Raw genomic sequence first — 24872 nt, 5'->3', positions numbered from 1 at the left:
AGGTTATAAACTCGAGAACAGGACTCTTCTGAATCAGTACTGCGGTATACTTTGATGTGTTCTAGAAATTTACATCTTAAAAATTGTAAGATGTCCACAATGTTATACCCAATTTTTAACCTTGCAGGCAAAAGGGGAAGGCAATTAACAATGGGAAAAAGAGAACACCTATCGATGTAGTAATTTTGTATATTTGTTGTGGATATGATACCCTTAATCTGATCTCCAAAAATAAGAAGATACAAAAACATCTAATCATTACTTAAAAACCCTACACAGACTAGCCAGAAGGAAATGGACTTTTCCCATTATCCAGCATCTTTTTAAAATATATATATTTATTTATTTGACAGAGACAGAGCACAAGTAGGCAGAGCAGCAGGGAGAAGCAGGCTCTCTGCTGAGCAAAGAGCCCGATGCAGGGTTTGAGCTGAGGACTCTGGGACCATGCCCTGAGCCGCAGGCAGCCGCTTAACCCACTGAGCCGCCCGGGCACCCAATTACCCAGCCTTCTTACAAAACCTATCACATTGCCTTTCTAGTGTCCATCCTTCCCTTAATCTACCTGGATGGAGAGTTCCTTCTAGTTCTCTACAACATGTACACTCCCCTGCCCAACCTCCCACCTGGCCCCTGCCACACCATTCATTCAATAATTGCGGAGTGCTTTCCATGTACGAGGCACTGCAGTAGGCTCTGGTGTACTCAAAAGCATTAATAGGACATACACTGCTTTGGTATTTTTTAAAAAGCATATTAAATGGTACACAGTACTTCAACAAGATCTGTGTTTTTAGTAGCTGGCGGCAGAATTTCTTACTTGGAAATTTCCTAATGGGCTGAATTTCTTGAGACATTCCATATTTCACAGAAAAAAAAACGATTCTTTGCTATGTCATAGCAATGATTTGGCTAGTCTATTTGTTTCTACACACAGGTGTTATGTATCTTCCCCTCTCCCCATTTATGGGAAATGTACTAGCCATGATATTCTTTTTATTGAAAAGCAATATAAAATAACTTTAGAAATAAGAGGATAATTTTACATTATTTCTTGGTATGAGTATTTTTATGCTTTGTGCCAGAATTTACTTCCCATAACTACACTTGCTTTTATCTAGAACATTATATATTGGATTTCTACATTATTGAATATCTATTAGTGTTTAATTTAGAGGAGCTTAATAAACTGCTAAATCTGAGAACAATGGCCTTTCCTTTGCTTTCTAGACCTTTTTTCTGAACATGCTTATTTATGTACAATGGAGAAATCTGATGCTGCTCTCTTCCAGTCTGCTAACAGCTCTTTTTGTACCTCTTCTGGTAGTTCGTAGAAAACTTCAGGATCAATGTCAGAAGGAAAGGTAATTTTCTCATCACTAGAATCTTGCTCTTTATTTTCTGTAAGTCTTTCATGATGAGAGACTGTCACTACTGATTCCTTATGGCTATCTGTAGTGCGGTTTTTGGAGAATAGTTGCTCACTCTGCAAATTTGGAAATGAATGGAAAATAGATACAGCAGGGTTTGTATTTGAAAAATGAAATCCTTGAGATTCTTTAGGTCCTTGACTCATTTGTTCATCTTTTAATCTACTGTCTATATAATGTGAATAATCCTTTTGGCTACATGGAGAAGAGGAACTACTGCTATTTAAACCTGATGTTCCTGGTTCACAGGGAGATACAGATATCTGTTTACTACTGGATAAATGATCTGTAGGATTTAAGGGACTACCTTGCATTTGTTTGGTAGAAAAGAAAGATAATACTCCTCTAGAGGCATGTAATGGACAACTTAAGCTTCCTTTGCCTTGAACTTTTTCTCCAGATTTTCCAGAAAGGATTTCTTCTTGAATATCTACTGGAAGCTGCTTAAAGACTTCTTGGTCAATACCTTCGGGAAGTGAGCAGAGTGGGGATTCATCACTGTCTTTTTCTTTGGAAAAATTAGGATCTAGTGGAGCCTCCCCAGTTCTTGTACTTTCAATTCTTCCTGATGGTAGAAAATTCCAATTTGTTTCTTTGTCTTTGGAAAAATCCTCCATATGACTATCTTTCATTTTCTAGAACACAAGAATAACAGAGTAATTAAGATATCTGATATCTTTGAAATATTCATGCCGCTGAAGAGTACTATAGCCATTTTCTGACTAACATGTTTCTAATCTACTCAGTAATTTCATTCCTTTTGGCCAGTTCCAAACTACTAGAGATAATAAATCCACCAAAATTAGTCACACTATTGTGTGCATCTTTAGTCACTATTCTAGGGAGAGGTTTCCTTCCTAGATAGCATTGAGCCAGAAGATAGTTATTTGTTTGGAAACCTGGAAAGCACCTTAACAACGGTGTTTTCAAATTCACAATTCTGTAAATAAAGGAAAGGTAGCCTAGAAAAGTAAATGATTCGCCTATGAGTATCTAAAAAATATATATGCATAGATCATCAAGGGCTGGTTTTCTCAAAATCCTTATTCTGAAGTGTAACAGTTAACAGACAAAAAAAATATTTCTATGGTAAAATCCAACATCAATATGAAGCTATAACACTGTTTATATTTACATAAAATAAAAATTTAAAGGTACTTTCAGTTCTAATTTTCATAATTTTTCTACGTAAATTTTTCACTTAAATTTTCCCTCTGGTTTTAAGCACCAGGAAAATGTATACACAATCAAATATAACTCAGGAAACATCAACACAACAGTAACTGAAAAAAAAGTAAAAGGAAAAGAGATTTGGGACACTATATATACTGTATGCCAGACCTGTACAAGGTACTTTTGCTTATGTTTACCTCACTAATACCACTATAAATTAAAGGCAAAAAGTAAACTCCTTTTTAAATTTCAGTTAATAAAGGGAATAAAAAGGGCCACAGGAAAAAGTACTTTGAAGAGGGTCCTGATTCACTACTTCTGTAACAGTATTCTGTTCTCATTTTAAACTGAAATGTAAATGAAAATACTACTGAAATTATACTGATCAAACATTAAAACAAAGAAAATAATAAAAATATTGTAATTAAGAGTTAATTGTAGGCAAGCACAATTCAGTAAAATATGATTATTTTTTAAAGCATCCCATATTTACTAGACATTTGCTAAATGGCCACGTATATAAGGTTTTATTTTAGTCACTGGAAAATATGACTGGCCTCTGTTTCTCTACTGCCACACTCTTAATTTCCACAATTGTAGAATGAGTAGTCATACTACATCAATCTTGCTATCAAAATTCAATGTAATTTCAAAGCCAAGAAAAGTTAAATACTTTAACAAAAACATTGGGGGAATGCTGGTAGCTTACATATAAATTAATAGACAAAGATTTTATTTCTGGTATCTAGAAATATTTTCATACTTATTAGCTAGTCATATTTTTGTTGCTAAAAAATATTTTAACACTTGTTTTAACAAAACAAGGAACCTCCATAACAGTTTTCTCTTTTATCCAGTGATTCTTTTGTTTTCTTTTCAGATCACAGTACAGTACACTTATGGCTAGCAACCATAATATGAGAGGTACTATACACAAGTAAGGCATTCAAATAATATCATCCAAAAGAATCTCTAAATTGTATCAATGGAACAGAAACTTAGATTTGTAATTTAACCACACAAATTCAACAAGAGTGTACTTACAAAACTGCGCTTGCCAGACCGTGAAGTTGTTGATAATGATGGTGTTAAATAATAATCAATAGTCCCTTTCTTAGCAGTATTTAATACTTTAAGGTTGCAGAGGCACACACTTAAAAGGGTAAGATGAAATGGCATCTTCACATTCACCATATTTCGAAAAAGTTTCATAAGTATATCAACCATTGGGGTCATCACATCGCAATTTCCTAAACAAAATGTTTGAGAAGACTATAAGCACATTATATCATAATTTATATTAAAAGCTTAATCTAATTCATATTGTTTAGATTAAGAAGTTAAAATCCTAAACAGATATCACTGGGACAGCCCGACATTATATACCACCCTGGGATTATCTCAACACTAATACTAAATGCCAAATGAGTTAAAGTTTTCAAATGATTTGAAATATGGGACTTCCGGTTATGGGAGTAAGCTTTCCCCATAAAACTATAATAAAACTGGACAAAACTGAGGATACGAAAGTGGGCCAAAAGCAAATAAACTGAGAAGCACCGATTTATAATAGCTAGTAGAAGGATGCCTGGGTGGCTCAGTTGGGTAATTGTCTGCCTTCTGCTCAGGGCATGATCCCAGAGACCTGAGTTTGAGTCCTACATCGGGCTCCTTGCTCAGTGGGGAGTCTGTTTCTCCTTCAGCCTGCTGCTCCCCCTGCTTGTGCTGTCTCCACCCACCCGACAAATAAATAAATAAAAATCTAAAAAATAAAATAAAATAAATAAAAGCCCGTAGAACTTAGATAAGAAAGGAGGAAACTGCAGCCTTACTGGCTGGGGTTGTTTGTATCTTCCGCTAGCAGTAGTCCTGCCACGGTGAGGCTGGCTATGAGAGCCAGTAGCTTTGCTGCCAGAAAGGGCAGATTTGATTTGAGGCAGAGGGCAAAAGCCCATTCCCAGCAGTACTTCCAGTAAAGTGAATAAACTTCAGGAAACAACAGGGGAAATCGCACAGCTCTCTCTAGCCTGAGGTTGCAATTGTGGCTGGAGTTGAGTGAAAAATCAGTGGACGAGCCATAAATTTAACCAGGAGATGTAGAAATGAGAGAACCACAGAGGGACTGGATAAGCTCTCCTCACAACCCCAGCTGACTGGGAGACTGCATGCACATGGAGGGGAGGGGAGAAAGGGCCCAAGTTCTCTACACATCACTGGCGGAAATGGCAACAAGCATACATGGAAGATGCAAGAAGGCTACAGAAAATAAAAGCCAAGGCAGAGTTGAAAATGGCCTAAATTTTGAAAGCACTCTCCAACCCATGCACTTATCCATTTACAGAAGGCATAAGCCTTTCAGGCGCTTGCATCTGACCAAAAGCTTTGACCAGTTATTGGCTAACCACTAAACTATGCAGACATAGAGGTAACCTAGGAAGCCAAAATAAAAAATTTAAATTAAAATTAAGAAAAGAAAGGAAAGCTAAGTAAAGAAATCAGAGGCCACACATCACAGGGGAGGTAGATTCTGCAGCTTAAGTTCAAAGAAGTTAGAAAAGGAAAAGGGGAAAAAAAAAAGCCCACAAGAAGAAAACACATCACGGTCAAATTGATAAAAGACAAAGAGACAAATGACTCATCACATAAAGGAGAATAACAATACAAACAATACAACTATCAATATAGTGCAGTACAACTCAGCTCCAAATTCACCCATCAGTACCTGCTCTGTGATAATGCACTAGACTCTAAAATTTTTCACATTGAATATGACATTACACCTTGTCATTAGAGAAGACTGGAAGACCAGGAAGAGAAACCACCTTTCTCTTCCTAGTTCCAGGAACCTGGTTCCACTAATTTCCAATGTACGGTCATTTAATTTTTCTTTCTCCCATTACATGGTTTATTTGTAGTACATATGTGTGGGGACACCTAACAGTGCTTTCCATCACACACATGTGGAACACTCAGTCCCTCAGCAACCTCAAACCCCAGCCTGAGCTCAGTGACTATGTACCATGGCACTACCAACTCAAATGCCGTACATACCACGGCAGTGCCTCCACTCATTCTGCACACCTACCGAATGACTTGCCTCTATCTCAGAGGGTTGTTTCCTCCAGGTCTTCCTATGCAGGCACCATACTTTCCGCCTTTGTACTAGCTGAATACAGATGCCTTCACCACAACCACCCACCCAGCCTCAGCTTGCCTGCATTCTAAAGGGCTATTAACAAAAATCCTCCTAACACAAACACTGAATGCTCCAAATCATTCACTGCCTTACCAATGAGCAAGTTCCCAACATCCCAACTCCTTCTGTGTGCCCACCAACCAGCCTCAGCTCATCCACAGATCAAAGGATGGTTTTCTCTTTGTCTAATAACTATGGATCATCTCTGGGCCAGGTAATTCAATGGATTTCTCCACCATCAAATGTTCTATAACCATACCCTCTCCTTAATGGGTAGAGGGACTCTCTTTTTTAAGTTTGTCCTTCTTCAGATACTTTTCCACAGCCCTTGAATACCTCTAAAGAGTCTTCTTTATACCTTTATAGTCACTTCCCTAATACAGTTTAATAATTCTGTGAAACTTTCTCTATTCAAATTTTTGTGTGGTTATTCTCTCCCGATTGGAAGGAGATTGATAAAACTATTAAGAGCTGACTCCTCGTCAAAAAATAATGGACCCCCCCCCCCAAAAAAATGGAAACTGGAAGATAACAGAATCGTACATTAAAACTATGGAAAGAGAAACAGCCAAGAATTCTACACACAAACAAATTGCCACTCAAAAATGTTATCTTGGTGGAGTCTTCCAAAAATTTTAGTTAGGTAGAACGGTTTGATAGTGATGCTCAATTTTTCTTTTCAAACATAAATGATGCATTTTCTAGGATAGACCATGTGCTAGGTAATAAAATTACTTTCAACAAATCTAGACAGGCCAAAATTCCTCAAAATATGTTCTATGATCAACATGAAATTAAAGCAGAAATCAACAACAGAATGAAATTTGGGAAATCATCAAATATTTGGAAACTAAACAACAAATTTCTTTTTTTTTTTTTAAAGATTTTATTTATTTATTTGACAGAGAGAGCACAAGTAGATGGAGAGGCAGGCAGAGAGAGATAAAGAGAGAGGGAAGCAGGCTTCTCGCTGAGCAGAGAGCCCGATGTGGGACTTGATCCCAGGACCCTGAGATCATGACCTGAGCCGAAGGCAGCAGCTTAACCCACTGAGCCACCTAGGCTCCCTAAACAACAAATTTCTAAATAAGCTTAGGGGTCAAAGAAGAAATCACCAGGGATATTAGAAACAATTTTGACCTTAATGAAAAGGAAATATAACAAATGTTATGGAATGCAGCTAAAGCACTAAAAGGAAATATAAAACTTAAACTTGAATTATTAGAAAATCAGGTAAGTATAAAACTAATAATGTAAGCTTCCATCTTAAGAAACCAGAGGGAAGAAGGCAAATTAAACTAACACAAGCAGAAAGGCAAAACAGGGCAGAAATAAGTTAAATAGAAAGTAGAAAAACAACAGAGAAATCAATGACACAAAAGTTGGATCTTAGAAGAAGATCAATTAAACCTTTGAGTGAGGTCTCACTCAGATAAACCTCTACTAGAATGATAAAGAAAAAAGGAGAATACATGCAACAGCAAAATCAGGAATGAAAGAAGAGACATCACTATAGATCCTACAAAAATTAGACAGATAATACGGGAATATTGACAACTTCATGCCAACAAACTAGACAACTCGAATGAAATGGATACATTCCTGGAAGATAAAAGTTACCAAAACTGACTCAAAATAAATAGAAAGTCTGAATAAACTTACAATAAATTAAAAAAAAATCAATTTCCCATTTTAAAATCTTTCCACAAAAGCCCAGGACCCTGAACAGCCAAAACAATTTCAAAATAGAACAAAGCTGAAGAATTTACACTATTTAATTTCAAAACTTATAACAAAGTATCAGATAGGGTGGAACTGGTATAACAATAACCACATAAATCAATAAAATAAGAAAACCAAGAAATAAACTTCTTTAGAGTCAATTAGTTTTTGACAAAGGTGCCATGACAATTCAAGAAAGAATAATCTGTTTAACAAATTCTGTTCGAACAACTGGATATCCACATACAAAAGAATGAACAAGCCTCTTATATTACACCATACTAAAAAATTTACTCAAAGTAGATCTAAGTGTAAAGCTTAAAACTATAAATTTCCAAAAGAAAACACAGGAGGAAATATCTGTAACCTCTGGGTTAGGCAAAGAATTTTTAGATAGGGCACCAAAAGCATTATCCATAAAAGAGAAAAATGAAATACCACTACAATGCAATACGACTACAAGGCCACAAGAATGACTATAATAAAGTAAACTGACAATACTAAATGTGAGAGAGAATGTGAAAGCCTGGAACCCTCATACATTCTTGGTAAGAATGGAAATCGTATACCCATTTTGGGAAAAAGTACTGCAGTTTCTTAAAGTTCAACTTACCATATAACCCAGCAATTCCACTCTTGGTAATCTATTCAAGATAAACAAAAACATATATCTGCCCAATGACTTGCATGCAAATACTCATAGCACTGTTTTTCATAAGAGGCAAAAAATGGAAACAATTTAAGTGTCCATAAAGAAGTTATCCTGTTATAACTTCTTGTTATCTTGATAACAAGGTAACTTATCTTGTGTGATAATATAACACATTATCATAATTTTATCTTCTCTGAACTTGGGAAACCCTGTTAACTGCATTTTTATTTTTATTATCTATTTAAAAACAACAAAAAAGTTTTCCTGTAAAAATTCCTGATAGAACGAAGGTACTTAATAGTTCCTAACTCCCTATGAAGACTCTCCATCTTTGGATCATAATTCTAATACAAAGTTTGTTTTTTTAGGAGCTCAACCTGCAATTAAATTATTAGAAAATTAGCCCATACCTGTCCCTAACTTCTGAATTACATGCGATGGAATAGGGCACTGACGACTCTCACGGCTACAATGATTCTCAGATGAATACCGACGGATTGTTAATCTGATTGTATGTGGCTTCCTTCCATCTTGGCATACTCTAAAAGGAAAGAGCAAGCAGAAACAGGGAATTAGAAAAGTATTACCTAAGATGTTTTTTAATCTCTAGAGATATCAGATTTAGTAACTGAAAGAATTATAAATATGGTTGATACCTAGGCAGTAAGCAATACAAGTTTCTAAATAGCCCAAACAAATTTCACCACATCTATGCACCAAAGCTATAAAATCTTAAGTGTAAGGCTCTCAGGACTCATTCAGAATTGAGTGCAATCAGGAAAAGAAGAGAAATAAGATACAATTGTAACAAACCATTTTACAATCCAAAGTCACAAAAAATTAAAAGCAACTTATTAAAATCAGCAGGAAATTAAGAAACTAACGCATTTATTCACTGGTGAAGGCAAATACATGAGAAATGACAGATTTTTTTTTTTTTTTACACAGGGTAAAAAAACATTACAAAAAGAAAAAAATTTTAAATGAGATAACTTTTGTCAAAGAGCACTCCCTGAATAGACCCAAGGAACAGTAATATCACCATTATATGGCAAATAAGAGCAATAACTTAAAAGATCAACACATATAATATTTAAGTAGTACCTATACATGCATCTAAAAATGTGTTCCATTCAAATGGTCTTAATTTTAGTGTTGAAAAGTTTTAATGAGATAGGAAATTCACTTAAGAAGCAGAAAATCTAATTACTAAAATAAATGTCCTTAAAAATAGTATTTTCCACCCAGGCACCTGAGTGGCTCAGTTGGTTAAGTGACTGCCTTCGGCTCAGGTCATGATCCTAGAGTCCCGGGATTGAGTCCCATGTGGGGCTCCCTGCTCAGCGGGACAGTCTGCTTATCTCCAGCTGACCTGTCTCCTCTCATGCTCTCTGCCTCTCATTCTCTCTCTCTCTCTCAAATAAATAATTAAAATCTTAAAAAAATATATTATCCTTCTTATATGTATGGCAATGCATTAAAAAAAAAATCACAAACAAAATACAAATATTGTACCTTGTTAAACACACTCAAATTGAAGATTCTGAACTGGAAAATTTAGATTTTCCATAATAAGTAATTTTTCTTTGCTGCTTTATTACAAAACATCTTGATTGCTGCCTTACTAAGATAACAAAATATCTTACATAATGTGTGATATCCTGTAAACACGTTACTAGTTTAAATATCTTCCAGTTAAACTTTTTCTCTTAAGTCATTATACAATTTAAAGAGTGTTACTTGGTTCCTATAACTAATAAAGACATATTAGGAAAAGGTTATATTCTAAGCAAGCTTAAACTAGAGGGCAAATACATTCACACAAACACAATTATTTTTTTGCCAGTAACTTCGATGGTATTATACCTCAGTCACCGTAATCAGGGGCCATGGTGTAGAAAGGGAGTAGAAAGCAGAGGTAAGGATAAATGGCTCATAGTTGGTAATTTACAGGTTTAGAGCACCTAGTCTCATCTCTGAGTTGATGCTTCAAATATGAGAGCCTAGAAAATTGTGGTTTCTCTACATGCAGAACTCTTTTCAATGGCCAGGCATTTCACAGTCGTCTCACGTTTAGCTGAAGCAGAGCAGATGACCCAGTTTCAGAAGCACACTCACAGGCCCGGCCTGCACTGCATCACTGGAGCGGGGTCATTCAGCAGCCCCAGTTGCATGCAGCAAGCGATGAGCTGCACAGCTCGACTCAAGACATGAGAACCACATAGCATGTGAGACCAAAGCTGTAGGAAATTTTACCCCACCAGTTTACTGAGATTCAGAGTCATCTAGAAATCTTTTCCTCAGGCATAGTTAGCTCTCCTACCCTCATTTACAGAAGCATAGCTACTCAAAACTGCTAGACCCCTGACACTTTGAGAAATCAAAGAGATGGGAGGAAAAGAGAGAATATTCTTCTAGGAACACTGAGAAATAGATATATGATAGTAAAGGAGCATCAGAAAACTAAACATCTTGTTTCGTTTATGCTGTTCTATTCATACACTCATAATCCCTGCAAACTTACAGACCAGTGCCCTGCACTCACCACACACTGACTGCTCACACATAGCCCCACTGAGCTATTTTTTTGTCTGAGTCCATTTTCTTTCACATAGTCTGAGGCAAAGGAGATAATGAGGGTTCTTCTGCTTTCTCCATCACTGGTGCTCTTATAGGTGTCGAGATGCAAGGTACCCATAAAACCCTCTTAAGTAACTACAGGCACCTTAAGAACCACAGTATAACCACAGTGTTACTAAAATCAAGACTAACGGAAACAAATGAATTAAATTTAGTTAAGGGCGCCTGTTACTATCTTTGCAATAGTTTATAATGTAGAGAAATTCAAAGATAAATGATCTCTCTTTACACTGTTCAGTCTCCAGTTAATGTATAAGTTCCAAGACAGAATATCAACTGTATTTTCCATATACTTTGTACAGAATATATAGAATGATATGGCAAAATGGAAAATCACCTGTTCAAAAGACTGGCAAGTAGTTCTTCAATCTTATTTTTAGCTTCGACTTCTGATGAACATTTTTTAAATGAATCTTCTTCACTAAAGGACTACCAGAGAAGCACAAATAGGGATTATTGTAAACCTAAATAAGCATATCCAATTATGTGGATGCATGCCAAATATTTAGGACATTTTTTTTTTTTATTTATTTATTTGAGAGCAAGCATGAACAGGGAGGGGAATTGGGAGAAGCAGACTTCCCAGTGAGCAGGGAGCCCAACATGGGGCTCCATCCTGGGACCCTGGGATCATGACCTGAGTTGAAGGCACTGTGCCACCCAGGTGCTCCTCTTTTTTTTATTATTATTACTTATTTTTACTAACATATATATTCAGCACATTCTTTACTAACTTCCCTCTCATGCTTAATTTGAGCCATTTAGTTCACTTTTATAATAACTCTTTTTTTCTCCAAGTTACTGTACTCCACTAGAAAGTCAAGAAAATTATAAAGCTCTAGCACCAACTCTAAGCTTTATTCTACAATTACAGTGAGGCTCTTAATCTCCTAGCACTTGAGATTGAGTTTAACCTTGGACATTTTATTTAACCTTTCTAAAGTACAGTATCCTCATCTTTAAAAAAAGGAAGGGAGAGAGGAAAAAGGGTATGAACAAATAATAATACTATCTACCTTGAAGCTTTGTTATAAATATTAAATGGACTAAGGTACATAAAACACTTTAGTAAAGTGCCTATGACATAGGAAAAAAAAATCAGTGTTAACTAGGTGATTATACTGTCTCCATTTCCTAAATCATTAGACTAATCGGAAAATAAGATTTCTTAAAAATGAAAATATTTTGCCAAAAGTATGCAATATAGGTTGTTAAAATTAAGTGATATTTAATCAAGGTAGCCAACTTGAGACAGAAATATTAATTCTTAGATTAAATTTAAAAATATTTACTAATCTTGGGGCAGCTGGGTGGCTTGGTCAGTTAAGCATCCAACTCTTGATTTCAGCTCAGGTCTTGATTTTAGGGTCATGAGTTCAAGCTCCAGCAGGGAGCCTACTTAAAAAAATTTTACTAACTTAATAAATTAACCTTCTCATAGGAAAGAGATCATATACTAACCCAGTAAGCAAATTAGTAAGAACATAGTACTAAAACCAGAAATCTTTATCTCAAGTATGAAAAACAGTATTCAATTAAAATAAGTATCATTATCTTATACCTGAGGTGGTCCTGAGGGCGTCACAGGAGAAGTATCCTCTCCAAAACTGAGCTTCTGGATACGCTGAGCAACTGAAATTCCTAACTCCTTTTCTAGTATTTTGGGTGAAAAGGTTTGAAGATCATGCACACTACTGATACCCAGTGCTTCAAGACGTTTGGCAGTTTTATAACCAATACCTAGACAAAAAGAAATATGGTATTACAGTAGTTTTTCTCCTTAAGATAAAGCTACTACAGTATATACTGAACACATCTTTAAATTCCATAATGAATATTTTGCTAGGATTAAATTTTACTGAAAATTAGGCTGTCCTCCTTCTGCTCAGGGCCTCTTAAATGAACCACTTTGAAAACCTCACAACCCTAGTACAACACGATGAATATGGAGACAACCAATACATGCTGTCTTGATAAAATGAAATGTTTACCACCTGTTACATAACACTTTGGAAGTATTCAAGAATAACCACCTGTTACATAATACTTTGGAAGTATTCAAGAATAATAGTTACGATTCATGCAAAGAGAGACTGTCATTACAGCAACAAAATTAATTAGCATGTGCTAATCAGCTGACCTGATTCCTACACATAATATCACACATTTATCCACAAGTCTTCTCTGGCAATATTTACTATCCCAAATATAAGAGCCAGAAAGTAAAGGAAAAAAATCTACCCATTAGCAAAACTACCAAAGTTCTTGCACTAAAACTCAGTTATACTTTATCACCTTACCTGGGATGCTGAGGGAATTTGGTACCCCCTTATTGTTCTCATTAAAAAAAAAAAAATGAATTCTATAGTATTTTGATTTCCCTGCACAGTAAAAGAAGTAAATCAAAGGCAATGGATTTGGAGGAGAAATTTTTTTTAAAGATTTATTTATTTATTTATTTATTTATTTATTTATTTGAGAGAGAGAAAAAGAACACTAGCAGGAAAGGCAGAAGGAGAGAGGATGAGAATCTCAAGTAGACTCCATGCTGAGCATGGAGCCCCATGCGGGGCTCGATCTCATGACCCTAAGATCATGACCTGAGCTGAAAATCAAGAGCCAGAGGCTTAACTGAGCCACCCTGGGGAGGGCAATTACTAAAGTAGTATCAGTTATTTTCATAGCAGAAATAAAAGAGAGGTGCCATAACCCTACTCCTAAGAGAAAACCTATAAATAAATAAAGAAATACAAGAACTCAAAAAGTAAAGCCAAGTAGTAACGTTATATGATCAGTAGACAGTCCTCAATTTATTACAACCTGACATAGTGACTGTCTTCAGAACAGAGACTCAGAGTCATCCAGAAAACTTCTACACTTATATTGTATTAATGAAGGCAAGGCAGTGTACAAAACATTTTGTAATCACACAAACATGAGTTAAAAATAAGAAGTTATGGGTGCCTGGGTGGCTCAGTGGGTTAAGCTGCTGCCTTTGGCTCAGGTCATGATCTCAGCATTCTGGGATCAAGTCCCACATCAGGCTTTCTGCTCAGCGGGGAGCCTGCTTCCCTCCCTCTCTCTCTGCCTACTTGTGATCTGTCAAATAAATAAATAAAATCTTAAAAAACAAATACAAAGTTATGACATCTAAAGGTTCAGCTGACTTAGAAATTCACTTATCCAGAATTCTAATCTCTTATTCCCCAGCAATGCCATAGAAATGAAGCTTAACATATCCCTTATTGTCTATAAAACCATATTTGATCTTCAAAGACAAAAATTTGTCCCATGACCTGAATTAGTCACTACTCCCCTCGAGAAAACTAGTTTCCTCATCTTTAAAATAAGAACTTGGCCTAACTGCTTTGGAAGGTCCCTCGTAGCTCTAATATTTTCTATATAATCCCAAAGTAGAGTTAGTAAAAAGGCCAATGCCCATCTCTGGATGCAGTGTGCGGTGTAAGAATATGAAGCAGGGACTGGAAATAAAAGAACGTGATTCCAGGTTATAACTTTCACGATCATATTCAAACTATACAGAAAGTAAGTGAAACTAGAAAAGTACTTTCATGATGTGGATGGAACTAGAGGGTATTACACTGAGCAAATAAGTCAATCAGAGAAAGACAATTATCATATGATCTCCCTGATATGAGGAATTTGAGAGGCAACATGGGGGGTTTGGGGGTAGGGAGGGAAAAAATGAAACAAGATGGGCTCGGGAGGGAGACAAACCATAAGATATGCTTGATCTCACAAAACAAACTGAGGGTTGCTGGAGGGAGAGGGGTAGGGAGAGGGTGGTTAGGTGACGGACATTGGGGAGGGTATATGCTATGGTGAGTGCTGTGAAGTGTGTAAACCTGGCGATTCACAGAGCTGTACCCCTGGGGCTAATAATACATTATATGTTAATAAAAAATAAAAAATTATAAAAAAAAAGAAAGAAAGAAAAGTATTTCCATAGATTTCCTAATCCAGATTCTTTCTAGAGAACGCATCAGGGTTTGGAGTTTTCTCCAAGAGCTAAGTATTCAGACTCTAAGAATTAATAACTTGTATCTCTAATTTTTAAAATTAAAGAAATGCAAGAAAACTAATGTATATTTTTCAATATAAATGTCTTACCAGGCATTTCCTTTACATGGCTCAAACTCTGAATAAGAACTTGAGAACTCTGAGGCAGTAACACTGTTTGTTGATTTGGTTTAAAAACACCAGAAACTAATTTTGCTAGTAACTTATTAGAAGCCACGCCAGCACAGCCAGTGAGACCCAGTTGATTACACATGGCTTCCCGCATCTCTGCTGCAATCTGAGATCCAACAAGCAGTCTGATGTGCGTGATGTCATGCAGGTTTATACCTATAAGAACAGCCAATATCATTAGAAGTCACCAAAAAAATTTTAATTTTCTTTTTTACAAATGAGTTTAAAAAAACCTAACCGTCCCCCCAACCCCACCACCATACCGTCACCCACTTAACTCATCTCTCTCATTCTTCATGGGAATCCTGTAAAGTAACTAACTTCCACAAGTGAATTCCACGTGCCTGTGATAGTGACTGCATCCTGGGAGTGCTTAATGATTAACAGATTATGAAAACTGATCTCATAAAAAATTTCCTGATATTAGTAAAACTTTTACTCATGTTTAACTGTAAGCAAGCATAAAAGTAGAAGTATTACACTAATAAGAGAGCTAACATTACAGCTTTAAAGATCTGAATCTAAACTTTATACATACTAGCTGATTGTGCTACTGAAAACAATTCCAAATCTGTACATAGTTTAAGGCATCTTTTATGAAAAGTGTAGGGAAAATATAGAGAAACAAATTTTCTTAGGGGTGAAAATGGTGTTAGAATTATAGGAGACTGTCCTTATCCTCAGGAGTATTTACAGATGAAGTGTCATGCAATTTACTTTTAAATGGCTGATCAATCAACCAACCAATCAAAAGAGGGAGCAAGATAAAGTAAATGTAGGAAAAAACAATGGGTGTATCTACAAGGAAGGGAATAAAAAGTGTTCTCACTGTACTACTCAATCAAATTTCTCTGGGTTTGAAAAAAAATTTTTTTTAAAGATTTTATTTATTTCACAAGGAGGCAGAGAGGCAGGCAGAGAGAGGTGGGGGGAAGCAGGCTCCCCACTGAGCAGAGAGCCGGATAAGGGGCTCAATCCCAGGACCCTGAGACCATGACCTGAGCCAAAGGAGAAGCCCAACCCACGGAGCCACCCAGGCACCCCTGAAAAATTTTTTAACAGAATCTTGTGAGGAAGGATTCATGAAGAATCAGACATTTTCTTTTTAGGATAAAAAAACCTAGCTCTCTGTAATATGTTCTAACAAATGCTGAATTTGCTTTGAAAATTATAAAGAAACATACTTAGAAACTTCTTCTATTCAGTCCTTACAAGTGACAAAAGAGCAGGTTCAGAAGACATATGAAAAGCTTCCTGTCCTCTTCTAGAAGAGAACTGTAGTTCTACCCGTTTTCTTCTTTAGTATCAGGATGGCAGAGAAGTAGACTGGAGACCAATGACCAGCTCTCAAAAAAGGGCGATAAGAGGACACATATGCTGAGACCTAGGCCAGAAAGGTCAGGGCAAGTCTTATACAAAAGCAGAGTAGCATGTCTTCCATGTGATATGATACGGAAGTCACCAACAGAGTTACAAGATGTTTTAAACTCTAACAGATATTCACTGGGGCTTACTGAAGGTTATTTCCAAAGGCAAATATATCTGGAAATACCATCAGTCATTTATACTTAAATATGTGAAGGAAATGGACTATTTTGTTTTCTTGCTAAGAGTTGGCAAAGATAATCAAACTGATTGGATATCAGCTTGCAAAAGATGGCAGGTAGGCCTGGAAAGCTTCCACAGGGTAAGTCAGGAACTCAGACAGCAACATGAATGTTTGATGCCTGGGGGGAACAGAAGGGAACAAGCAAAAGAGGCAACAAAACACAAATTTAGTTTACCTCAAAATTTTGTTTAAAGACAGTTTTAGGAGAAGCAAAAATTATTCTAAAAAGTGTATCATTAAGGAAACCCTTGTAACTGAAGAATGACTTAAGGGGGTGGGGCTCTTAAAAATGGTTACACACAAACTGTGTCACAGAAATGAAAAGTGCATGGAGCACTGAGCTACACATGTCGTCAAAACCTTACTTTCTCCCTACTTAATATGGAATACCAACACCTAATTTTAGTCATTTGAGACAGATCACTGATATAAGGCTATACCTCCAACAAAAGCCATAACAATTTCAGAAAGATAGTCGACTCATTGAACTTATTGAACTCAGTGAACATTAAGATGTAAGTATTTTGAGTTACTAAACAGAGTAAGAATCCACTTACACTGATTATTATATACATGACCCGACACAGTCAGTGCTGAAAGTTCATCACTTTGAAGCTGCTGTAGTCTCTTCTCAACCATTTCTGTTAGATCCACAAAATTTTCATCAAATCCGAGTCTCTCAACAACTGGACTAAATTCTTCCAACAACTCTAAATTGAATAATATTGGTGCACAGATGTTAACTAAAGTCATAACTAAAATGGATTTAACTAGTCTATGCTTAAAAATATTTCAAATATGCTAAAGGTTTAACATATATTCATACTTCCACAATATCTTAAATAAAGTCCTCCATTAACTGGATTTTTTTCCTATACCACATTTTGAGTAAAGGCAATATTTGCAACAAAATAAGTCCAAAATGACATTCCCTGGGCAGATGCTTATACCAGTATATTTAGCTCAATCTCCCACACCTACAATTTCTATACCTGTAGTACATTAACTATCAATGCTTGTAGTTCATTATGATCTTGAAACAGTGGTTCCAAAGAATACAGTCAGTCTAGGAAAGCAGAGACAAGTAGTAACATACTCTAGCTGTATTTTCCACAAGTCTTAAAAAGACAAAACCAATAAAATGTAAAACTTTGAGGGGCATCTGGGAGGCTCAGTAATTAAGCGTGTGTCTCCGGTTCTAGTCATGACCTCAGGGTTCTGGGATCCAGCGTCACACTCCACGTTCAACAGGGAGTCTAGTCTGCCTCTTCCCCTGCCCTTCCCCTAACTAGTGTGTGTGCACACGGTCTCTTTCAAATAAATAAAACTTCCAATTATTACTGAATCACAAAGAAAAGTCAGTTTGACCTATAAATTAACCTCTAAGAACTCACCTCATGGATATCTTCATAAAAATATGCCCAAATTTCTATATGAAAATGTCTACTGAAGCATATATTTGGAAGAGCAAAAAATTGGTAACAGCCAAATAAATCCATCACTGTCGGGAAACCATGTAATTTATCATCCAACAGAAGACACGTTTTGAATGAAAAGGAGTGCTTTAATAATTATGTAGGGATAATAGGCATAAAGTGGGACACACTGTTTTCATATCACTAAATGATTGGTTAAATGTGTATTGAATCAAATACAATGTAGTACTATGCAGTCATTAAAAAGAATGAGGAAGAGCTATATGAAGTATATGAAAGATCACTAGGAGGCACAACTGTATGTACAACCTCTTCTGTGTAAAGATTAACTTCTTTCAAGATGAATGAACAAGAAAAAGAAAAGATTAACTTCTTAATATTGAGACACATCCAATTTTGCATGGATGCACAAGTGATATTTTCGAAATAGAGTCTTATCCTTGCTTGGCTATCCCTTCTTTCCCCTTCTCCCTCACCATTGCCATGTTCTCTCCAGAAGTTAATTAATGTTAAAAACCTAGTATACATCCTTTCATGTTTCCCTTCCTGTTTATATACAGACATATATGTATGTGTAAAGGGAGGGGTTTGGGCCATTGTTCTACACATATGGAACAATATGACACGTTTTTGCATCTTGCCTTTTACTCAACAAGGCATACATATCTCTGAGTCAAACTGCATAACACCAATGTATTCTTTTTAATTGCTATTTAATTTTCCATCATAGAGAAGTCGTAATTTAGCCATTCTCATCCTGATGAGCATTTGTTTTTATTCCATATTTTTACCAATTATGAACCATGCTACAAGAAATATTTTTGTACATATGTTCTCATGACTTTATTTCTATTGAATAAATTCCCAGCAGTAGTATCACAGGGTTAAATAGTATCTCTAATTTCAAAAAATGTTTCTATATTACTTTTTGTAAATGTATAATATTTTGTTTCTACTTTCACGTTATTTTTTGAAGTATGATGGACATAAAATAATACCTCACTAATTCAAATTTCCTTAGCTACTAATGAATTTGAGTATTCTTTTTCCACATAATTGTGGACATTGGGTTTATTCTTTTTGTCAACTGCCTATTCATACCTTTCATCCATTTTTCTTTTTTTTTTTAAAGATTTTATTTATTTATTTGACAGAAATCACAAGTAGGCAGACAGGCAGGCAGAGAGAGAGGGAAGCAGGCTCCCTGCTGAGCAGAGAGCCTAATGCCAGGAGTCAGTCCCAGGACCCTGAGATCATGACCTGAACTGAAGGCAGCGGCTTAACCCACTGAGCCACCCAGGCACCCTCATCCATTTTTCTTAAGTATCTTTTTCTTATAAACTTGTAAGGGCTTTGGATATTATAGTTAACACTTTCATCTGAAAACTGCTACAATTTATAAAAGAACAAGCAAAAACAACAGCAGAAAAGATAAACAGTTGATTCTTACACATTTTTAAATTAAATATATATTTGCAATATACCAGTACAAATGTGTTTTCATTTTTCCTATAATTTACTAAAACTCGATTCAAACCCAAACCTTAATAGGGAAGAGTTTATCTATACTATCATATTCAGTGTGTGTGTAAACTGCTGACAGTTCTTAACAAATCTAGTTTTTAATTATGTTAATCAAACATTACAGAAGCCTAACTATTAGTGCATCTATTAGTGCATCAGAGTACAGATATTTCCTAATTCATTTAAATTTGTTATTTAAACTTAAAATAAAAAAATGGTTTTTTTCACGTATCTTTTCTATATCTTTCCATTTTCTTGCTTCCAAATTTTGTTTTACATTTTTTCTCACATTTATATAAATACCAGTCACAAGAGACTTCAAATGTCTTCCAATTGTATGTTTTTTGGTCAACATTACTCATATAAAGTCATCCTCTTACATAAAATGTTTTTAAAAGCAGGCAAGACGGGGCGCCTGGGTGGCTCAGTGGGTTAAAGCCTCTGCCTTCGGCTCAGGTCATGATCCCAGGGTCCTGGGATCGAGCCCCGTATCGGGCTCTCTGCTCCGCGGGGAGCCTGCTTCCTCCTCTCTCTCTGCCTGTCTCTCTGCCTACTTGTGATCTCTATCTGTCAAATGAATAAATAAAAAAAAAAAAAATTTTAAAAAAAAAAAAAAAGCAGGCAAGACCCAAAATAAAAGTTATTAGCAAAAAGAAAGTGATTTATGGCATTTTACTAATTAAAAGATTCATGTAGTGAATGAGTTATATACAAATTAATGCTCAACATACCTGTAACCTTATATGACATCTCTCTGTAGCGAGTCAAGTCTTCTCCATTAACTAATACCAGCTGTGGACATTTTTCTTTTGCATCTCTGACATTCATAAGTTTCTTAACTCCAAGTTTCCTAGCTTCATAGTTGCAGGTAACCACCAAATATTTCTGCTGAACTCCTATAAAAAGCAAATATAACTTTAAACTGTAATGCAATCTATTTTGATTAAGAATAAAAGGTTCTATTCATTTAAAAAGGATAGCCTCCACTCATCAAGGTTCTATGAAGTAAAATTTAACAAAAATTATCATTAATCAGTATACTCTCTAGAGTTTTCAGGAAAAAAAATACAAATAAAATCCTTCTAGGACTTTTTTTTCAGAGAATACAAACCAGATTAATTTCTATTAAATTAACTCTCTATATAAAGTCTAGGCCATGTTTTACCAGAAAAATAAAGCAGATCAAAATAACTGAGTACAATTAATTACTGGTTTCTGCTAGAAAAACTTTCCAATGAATATAAAACAAAGTTCTGTTACAATTGCTAACCTATAATCATTAAAGATCTCCCCCCAATAAATGTTGTAATTATTGAACTGTTCTTCATAGTAATTTGCAGAAAATATTAAACAGCAAGCCATCATTAATAGGCCCCCTCCTTATCAATAATGATTAAATTATGATCATCTACAGATTATAAAAAGTCTAGTTTACTAGTGGTGACTTAAGATTACTGAAATTAATTTTCTCTTTACAGAAGGTGACCACTTGTTTATCATTGTAAAAGTAATGTTCATCTAACATATGTAAAATATAAACACGTAGTAGAAAAAAAAAGGTCATGTCCATTTCACCAATGTAAGACATATGTTTCTAAAATGTTGATATTATAAACAGGGAAAAGAAACATTATTTCACATAAAGATTTGTGATATATCAGATTATGCCCCAAAATAGAATCTCTGCATCAAAAGTCATAATTAAAGATTCATCAGTGAACTATATAAAAAAATAAGATTGGTAACTTCTTCAACTAAAAAACCAGTCTTTTAATACAGAATTAAATTATATGGACTCACCACTATGTCACCAGCCCAAGTTAAATAGTCACACATTTGTTGAGCATAACTGAAAGACTACTTTTGCTTTCTCCCAGAAACTTTCAACATCACATTTCTCACTTCCAGATAATAATTTATTCCTGTGTCTTAGTTACACAATACTTTTTTATTGAGCATTATCTACATAGCATCTTGTGTTAAACTGCTACTAATTACAAATGCCTTTAGGAGAAAACTTACATCCTCTAATCCTAACTCCTTGACATCCCTGGGAAATTTAAAGATCCTAGACTGATACTGGCATACCAAAAACTAGTCTTCCCTTTGCTCTTCTTTTGTAAATCAACTAGGCTGTGCTGAACTGGGATTTATCAAAACCAAACGAGGCACAAAGGTTAGCAGCAGGTGAACCAGAATTGCTCTTTACACTTATACTAAAAGATAAATTCTTACTACATGCATAAAAGAAATCTTTGGAAATTTAAATGACTTTTCCAATTTAAGATATACATGTAATAGAAATGTTAAAATAAGCCAACATATTAATAAGTAAATCTTCAACGTAAAGTTTCTCTTTGCCTTTTATTTAAAAGATTCTTGCACTTTTTTGGGAAAACTTAGACTCTATACCACTTAAGTATTTAAGGGCCTGTTCAAAATCCAACTTTTTTGTCATGTTACACAATCCAAGAGTTAATTTCAAAACTGGAGAGGATAAATGAAAATGTCCATTAGAATGTGATGGCTTTTTTTGAGATAAGAGATTATAAAGTCTCAACCACTGAGAACAAGACTAAAAGTTCATTATGGTCTTTCTGTTCACATGTTCAGTTGGCTATTCTACTTGTATAAAATTCACCATTTATTAAATAAGGTTTGTAAATCTTATACCTTGTAGTGAAGGAAAGTTTACTGTCTATAAAGGACCTTAGGAATTGCTTCCAAAATCTTTAATATGGTTAATCAATCAGAATATAATCAACATAAATGAATGAATAATACTCTAATACAAAACGAAAATTATTATTAATGTCCAAAATTACCTAAAGGTTTGCCCTTCAGTTCTGGATTTGAAATCATTTCTACTTGTGCGTAAAAGCAATCCAGATCCACATGTGCTATGACTCTGGATGAAGAACTTCCTTCTGGCACCACTTGATCATGAACCAATGCACAATATGCAAAGAAACAGAAAAATATATTCAGGCTGCTTATCCTCTCTGAGCAATTGGCAGTTCCTTAAAACATGGTAACTGAGAAAGAAGAATGCAGAATGATTTTAAGTTTTATCCTGGATTCATGTATCAAAGCATCTAAAAATTATAGACATGAGAGAAACTCCATCTACAGTAGCGTCTTCAGTCCTGTTTACTATTTCTTTGTGCACTCCATTTTTCTCAGGCTAGAAATAAGTAAGGCAAAAAATCTTGATCAATAATAGAAGCAAGAGGTAATCCTATCACTTGCAAGTTTCTAACAACATTCAGAATAAATCATAAGGGGAAGAAAAGTTTAAACACTGATTTCGACCAACTAAAAATTATTCTAAGTGGCATGCTCTTAAATTTAAAAAAAAAAAAAAAGAATCATAAATACAAAAGGGCAGAAGCCAGACCTATGGGTTCCAATGGACTATATTTAGTGCCCATATGATAGCAGTATTATCTAGTTCAGTGCTGAATCCCAAATACCTGGAAGAGTGCCTGGTATAGAACAGACTACCAATAAATACTCGCTATATTAAAAGAAGGAATAAATATTTCTCGAATTTTAAAAAGTAGCTCATGTCATGGGGTGGGGAAGGCATGGGGGATAAGAGAGGAGATTCCAGCTTTTACCCAGTTAAAAACAAGGCAGGCTAAGAGCAATGTGGTATTCTGGTCTGAATATGGCACAAAAACTTTAATGGAAAAAACTGGTACGTTTGTACTTTAGTCAAGAGCATTATGCCAGTGTTCACTTCTCAGTTTTGACACACGTACTACAGTCATAGAAGACATTAACATTAGGGAAAGGCACTTCTGCAACTCCTTTAACATTATTCCTAAATTTAAAAGTTAAAAGGGGAAGGGAAGGCCGGGAATTAGAGCCTTGGCCCCAGGCCCTGGGGTTGGGCAGTATAAGGTAGAGCCCAGAGGCTGGAAGTGGGTCACGGAGAGACGGCTACTGCAGATGTGCCCCGTCTCCGGTTCCGAGCCCAGCCTGAGTCCCAGCCTCTGCCAAGTGCGCGACAAGGCTCTCTACTTCTGCAACGTTACACCTTCCGGGCACCTCTTAGGCCTTTCACCGGGCGGTTTGGGGGATCACAAGTGCAACCTCGACTATCATAATTGACACGCCCACCCTAGTCCTATTAGGCGAAGCCATCCTTTCGGGATCTTGGCCGTAAAACACCAGGTAGCGGAGAACAGCTCTTTCCATCAAGCCGGGAAAACGAAAGGACCAGAACGAGGCGGGGACCGTCGCACCCCAACGGCCGCCGCCGCCCCTTGGCCTCCGCCCGCCCCGCCCTTCTTATTTACACCAAGTGAGGCCGCCGGGCTCCTCAGGCCCGGGCGCACCGGGCGAGCCGCCTGCCTCCCCCGCCTCCGCCCGCTCCATGGCCTGAGCCGCGTCTTCTTCCTCGTCTCGGCCCGCTTCCTCCTCGGGCTCCACCCCTAGCTGCTCCATCCCGCCGAGGCCAACCGCAGCGCAGCTTCTGGCCGCTTCCGCCCGGTCTCCAGGGAAACCGCGAGCCGACCGCCCCCAGCCGCTGAGGCTTTCACGCCTGCGCAGTCCGGGCCGACCGAGCAGTTGCCCGAAGGGGCGCGCGTGCTGGGAATAGTGTCGTGCCTCGTGCTGAGGTTCCATCTCGCCCAGTCGAGGCGGAAGTGAGGGATTGCAGTCCCAAACAGCAGTTTTTGTTTTGTTTTGTTTTTGTATTTTTTTTTAGATCTTTGGAGTTAGTCCCATACCACAAATTTTAACTTTTTAGCTTTGCAAAAAGGCCAGCCTGTTCTCCCGGTAACTGTTAGCACAATTGGTAACCCTTAGACACTGAACGATTTGTGGTGGTGGAGAGTGGGAGAAAGGGAGGGAATTACGGTCAGAGCAAGGCGGCCACGTAAACTAATATGATTAGCAAGTATGCTAAAGTTTGTTGCATTTTGTTTGTTGTTTGATTCAAAGACACTGTGGCAGATTAGACCCCTGAATTCTTAATCATGTCAGTAGGGTTGTGATATATGCGTTTTGGAATCAGATGCAATTTCCATCGCAGAGTCCAACTTTCTAACTGAGTGACTTTGGGCAGCTTGCCTAACTGCTCTGAGCTTCAGTTTCAAGGCTGTTAAAAAAAAAAAAAAAAAAAAAAGTTGTTTTCAGTGTCTTGAGATTAAATGAACAAATGAAAACTAACATATACCTTAGTATTCCCATGTATGTAAAACACCTGCCATGTAGAAGGTGCTCAATAAGTGTTAATTCTCTTTGCCTTCTATTAAGATGCTTGTGTGCT

At 36.4% G+C, this 24872-nt stretch overlaps 1 protein-coding gene across 8 annotated transcripts; it reads right to left on the bottom strand.

Annotated features, from left to right (window-relative positions):
- Positions 1 to 465: 465 nt before the first annotated feature.
- LOC111142497 (DNA polymerase iota) lies at positions 466 to 24046 on the bottom strand. Of its 8 annotated transcripts, none has more exons than XM_022495707.1 (10): positions 23901 to 24046; positions 22420 to 22544; positions 20326 to 20490; positions 17192 to 17344; positions 14945 to 15181; positions 12375 to 12553; positions 11151 to 11242; positions 8584 to 8714; positions 3648 to 3853; positions 466 to 2065 (listed from the first exon to the last, which is right to left on the bottom strand). In XM_022495707.1, exons 1-10 carry the CDS (start codon positions 24044 to 24046, stop codon positions 1250 to 1252), a joined length of 2250 nt encoding a protein of 749 aa, XP_022351415.1. In that variant the 3' UTR covers positions 466 to 1249. The 8 variants fall into 8 exon arrangements, with proteins under 8 accessions (XP_022351415.1, XP_022351416.1, XP_022351418.1 ...); XM_022495708.1 differs by having other exon boundaries at positions 23937 to 24046; XM_022495710.1 differs by lacking the exon at positions 23901 to 24046 and adding an exon at positions 23720 to 23811 and having other exon boundaries at positions 22420 to 22530.
- Between the last annotated feature and the right edge of the window lie 826 nt (positions 24047 to 24872).

The sequence above is a fragment of the Enhydra lutris genome, unplaced genomic scaffold (genome assembly GCF_002288905.1).
Source record: "Enhydra lutris kenyoni isolate GAN:26980312 unplaced genomic scaffold, ASM228890v2 scaffoldscaffold8, whole genome shotgun sequence".
Classification (NCBI taxonomy): Eukaryota; Metazoa; Chordata; class Mammalia; order Carnivora; family Mustelidae; genus Enhydra; species Enhydra lutris.
This window is presented reverse-complemented; position numbering and strand designations above follow the sequence as displayed.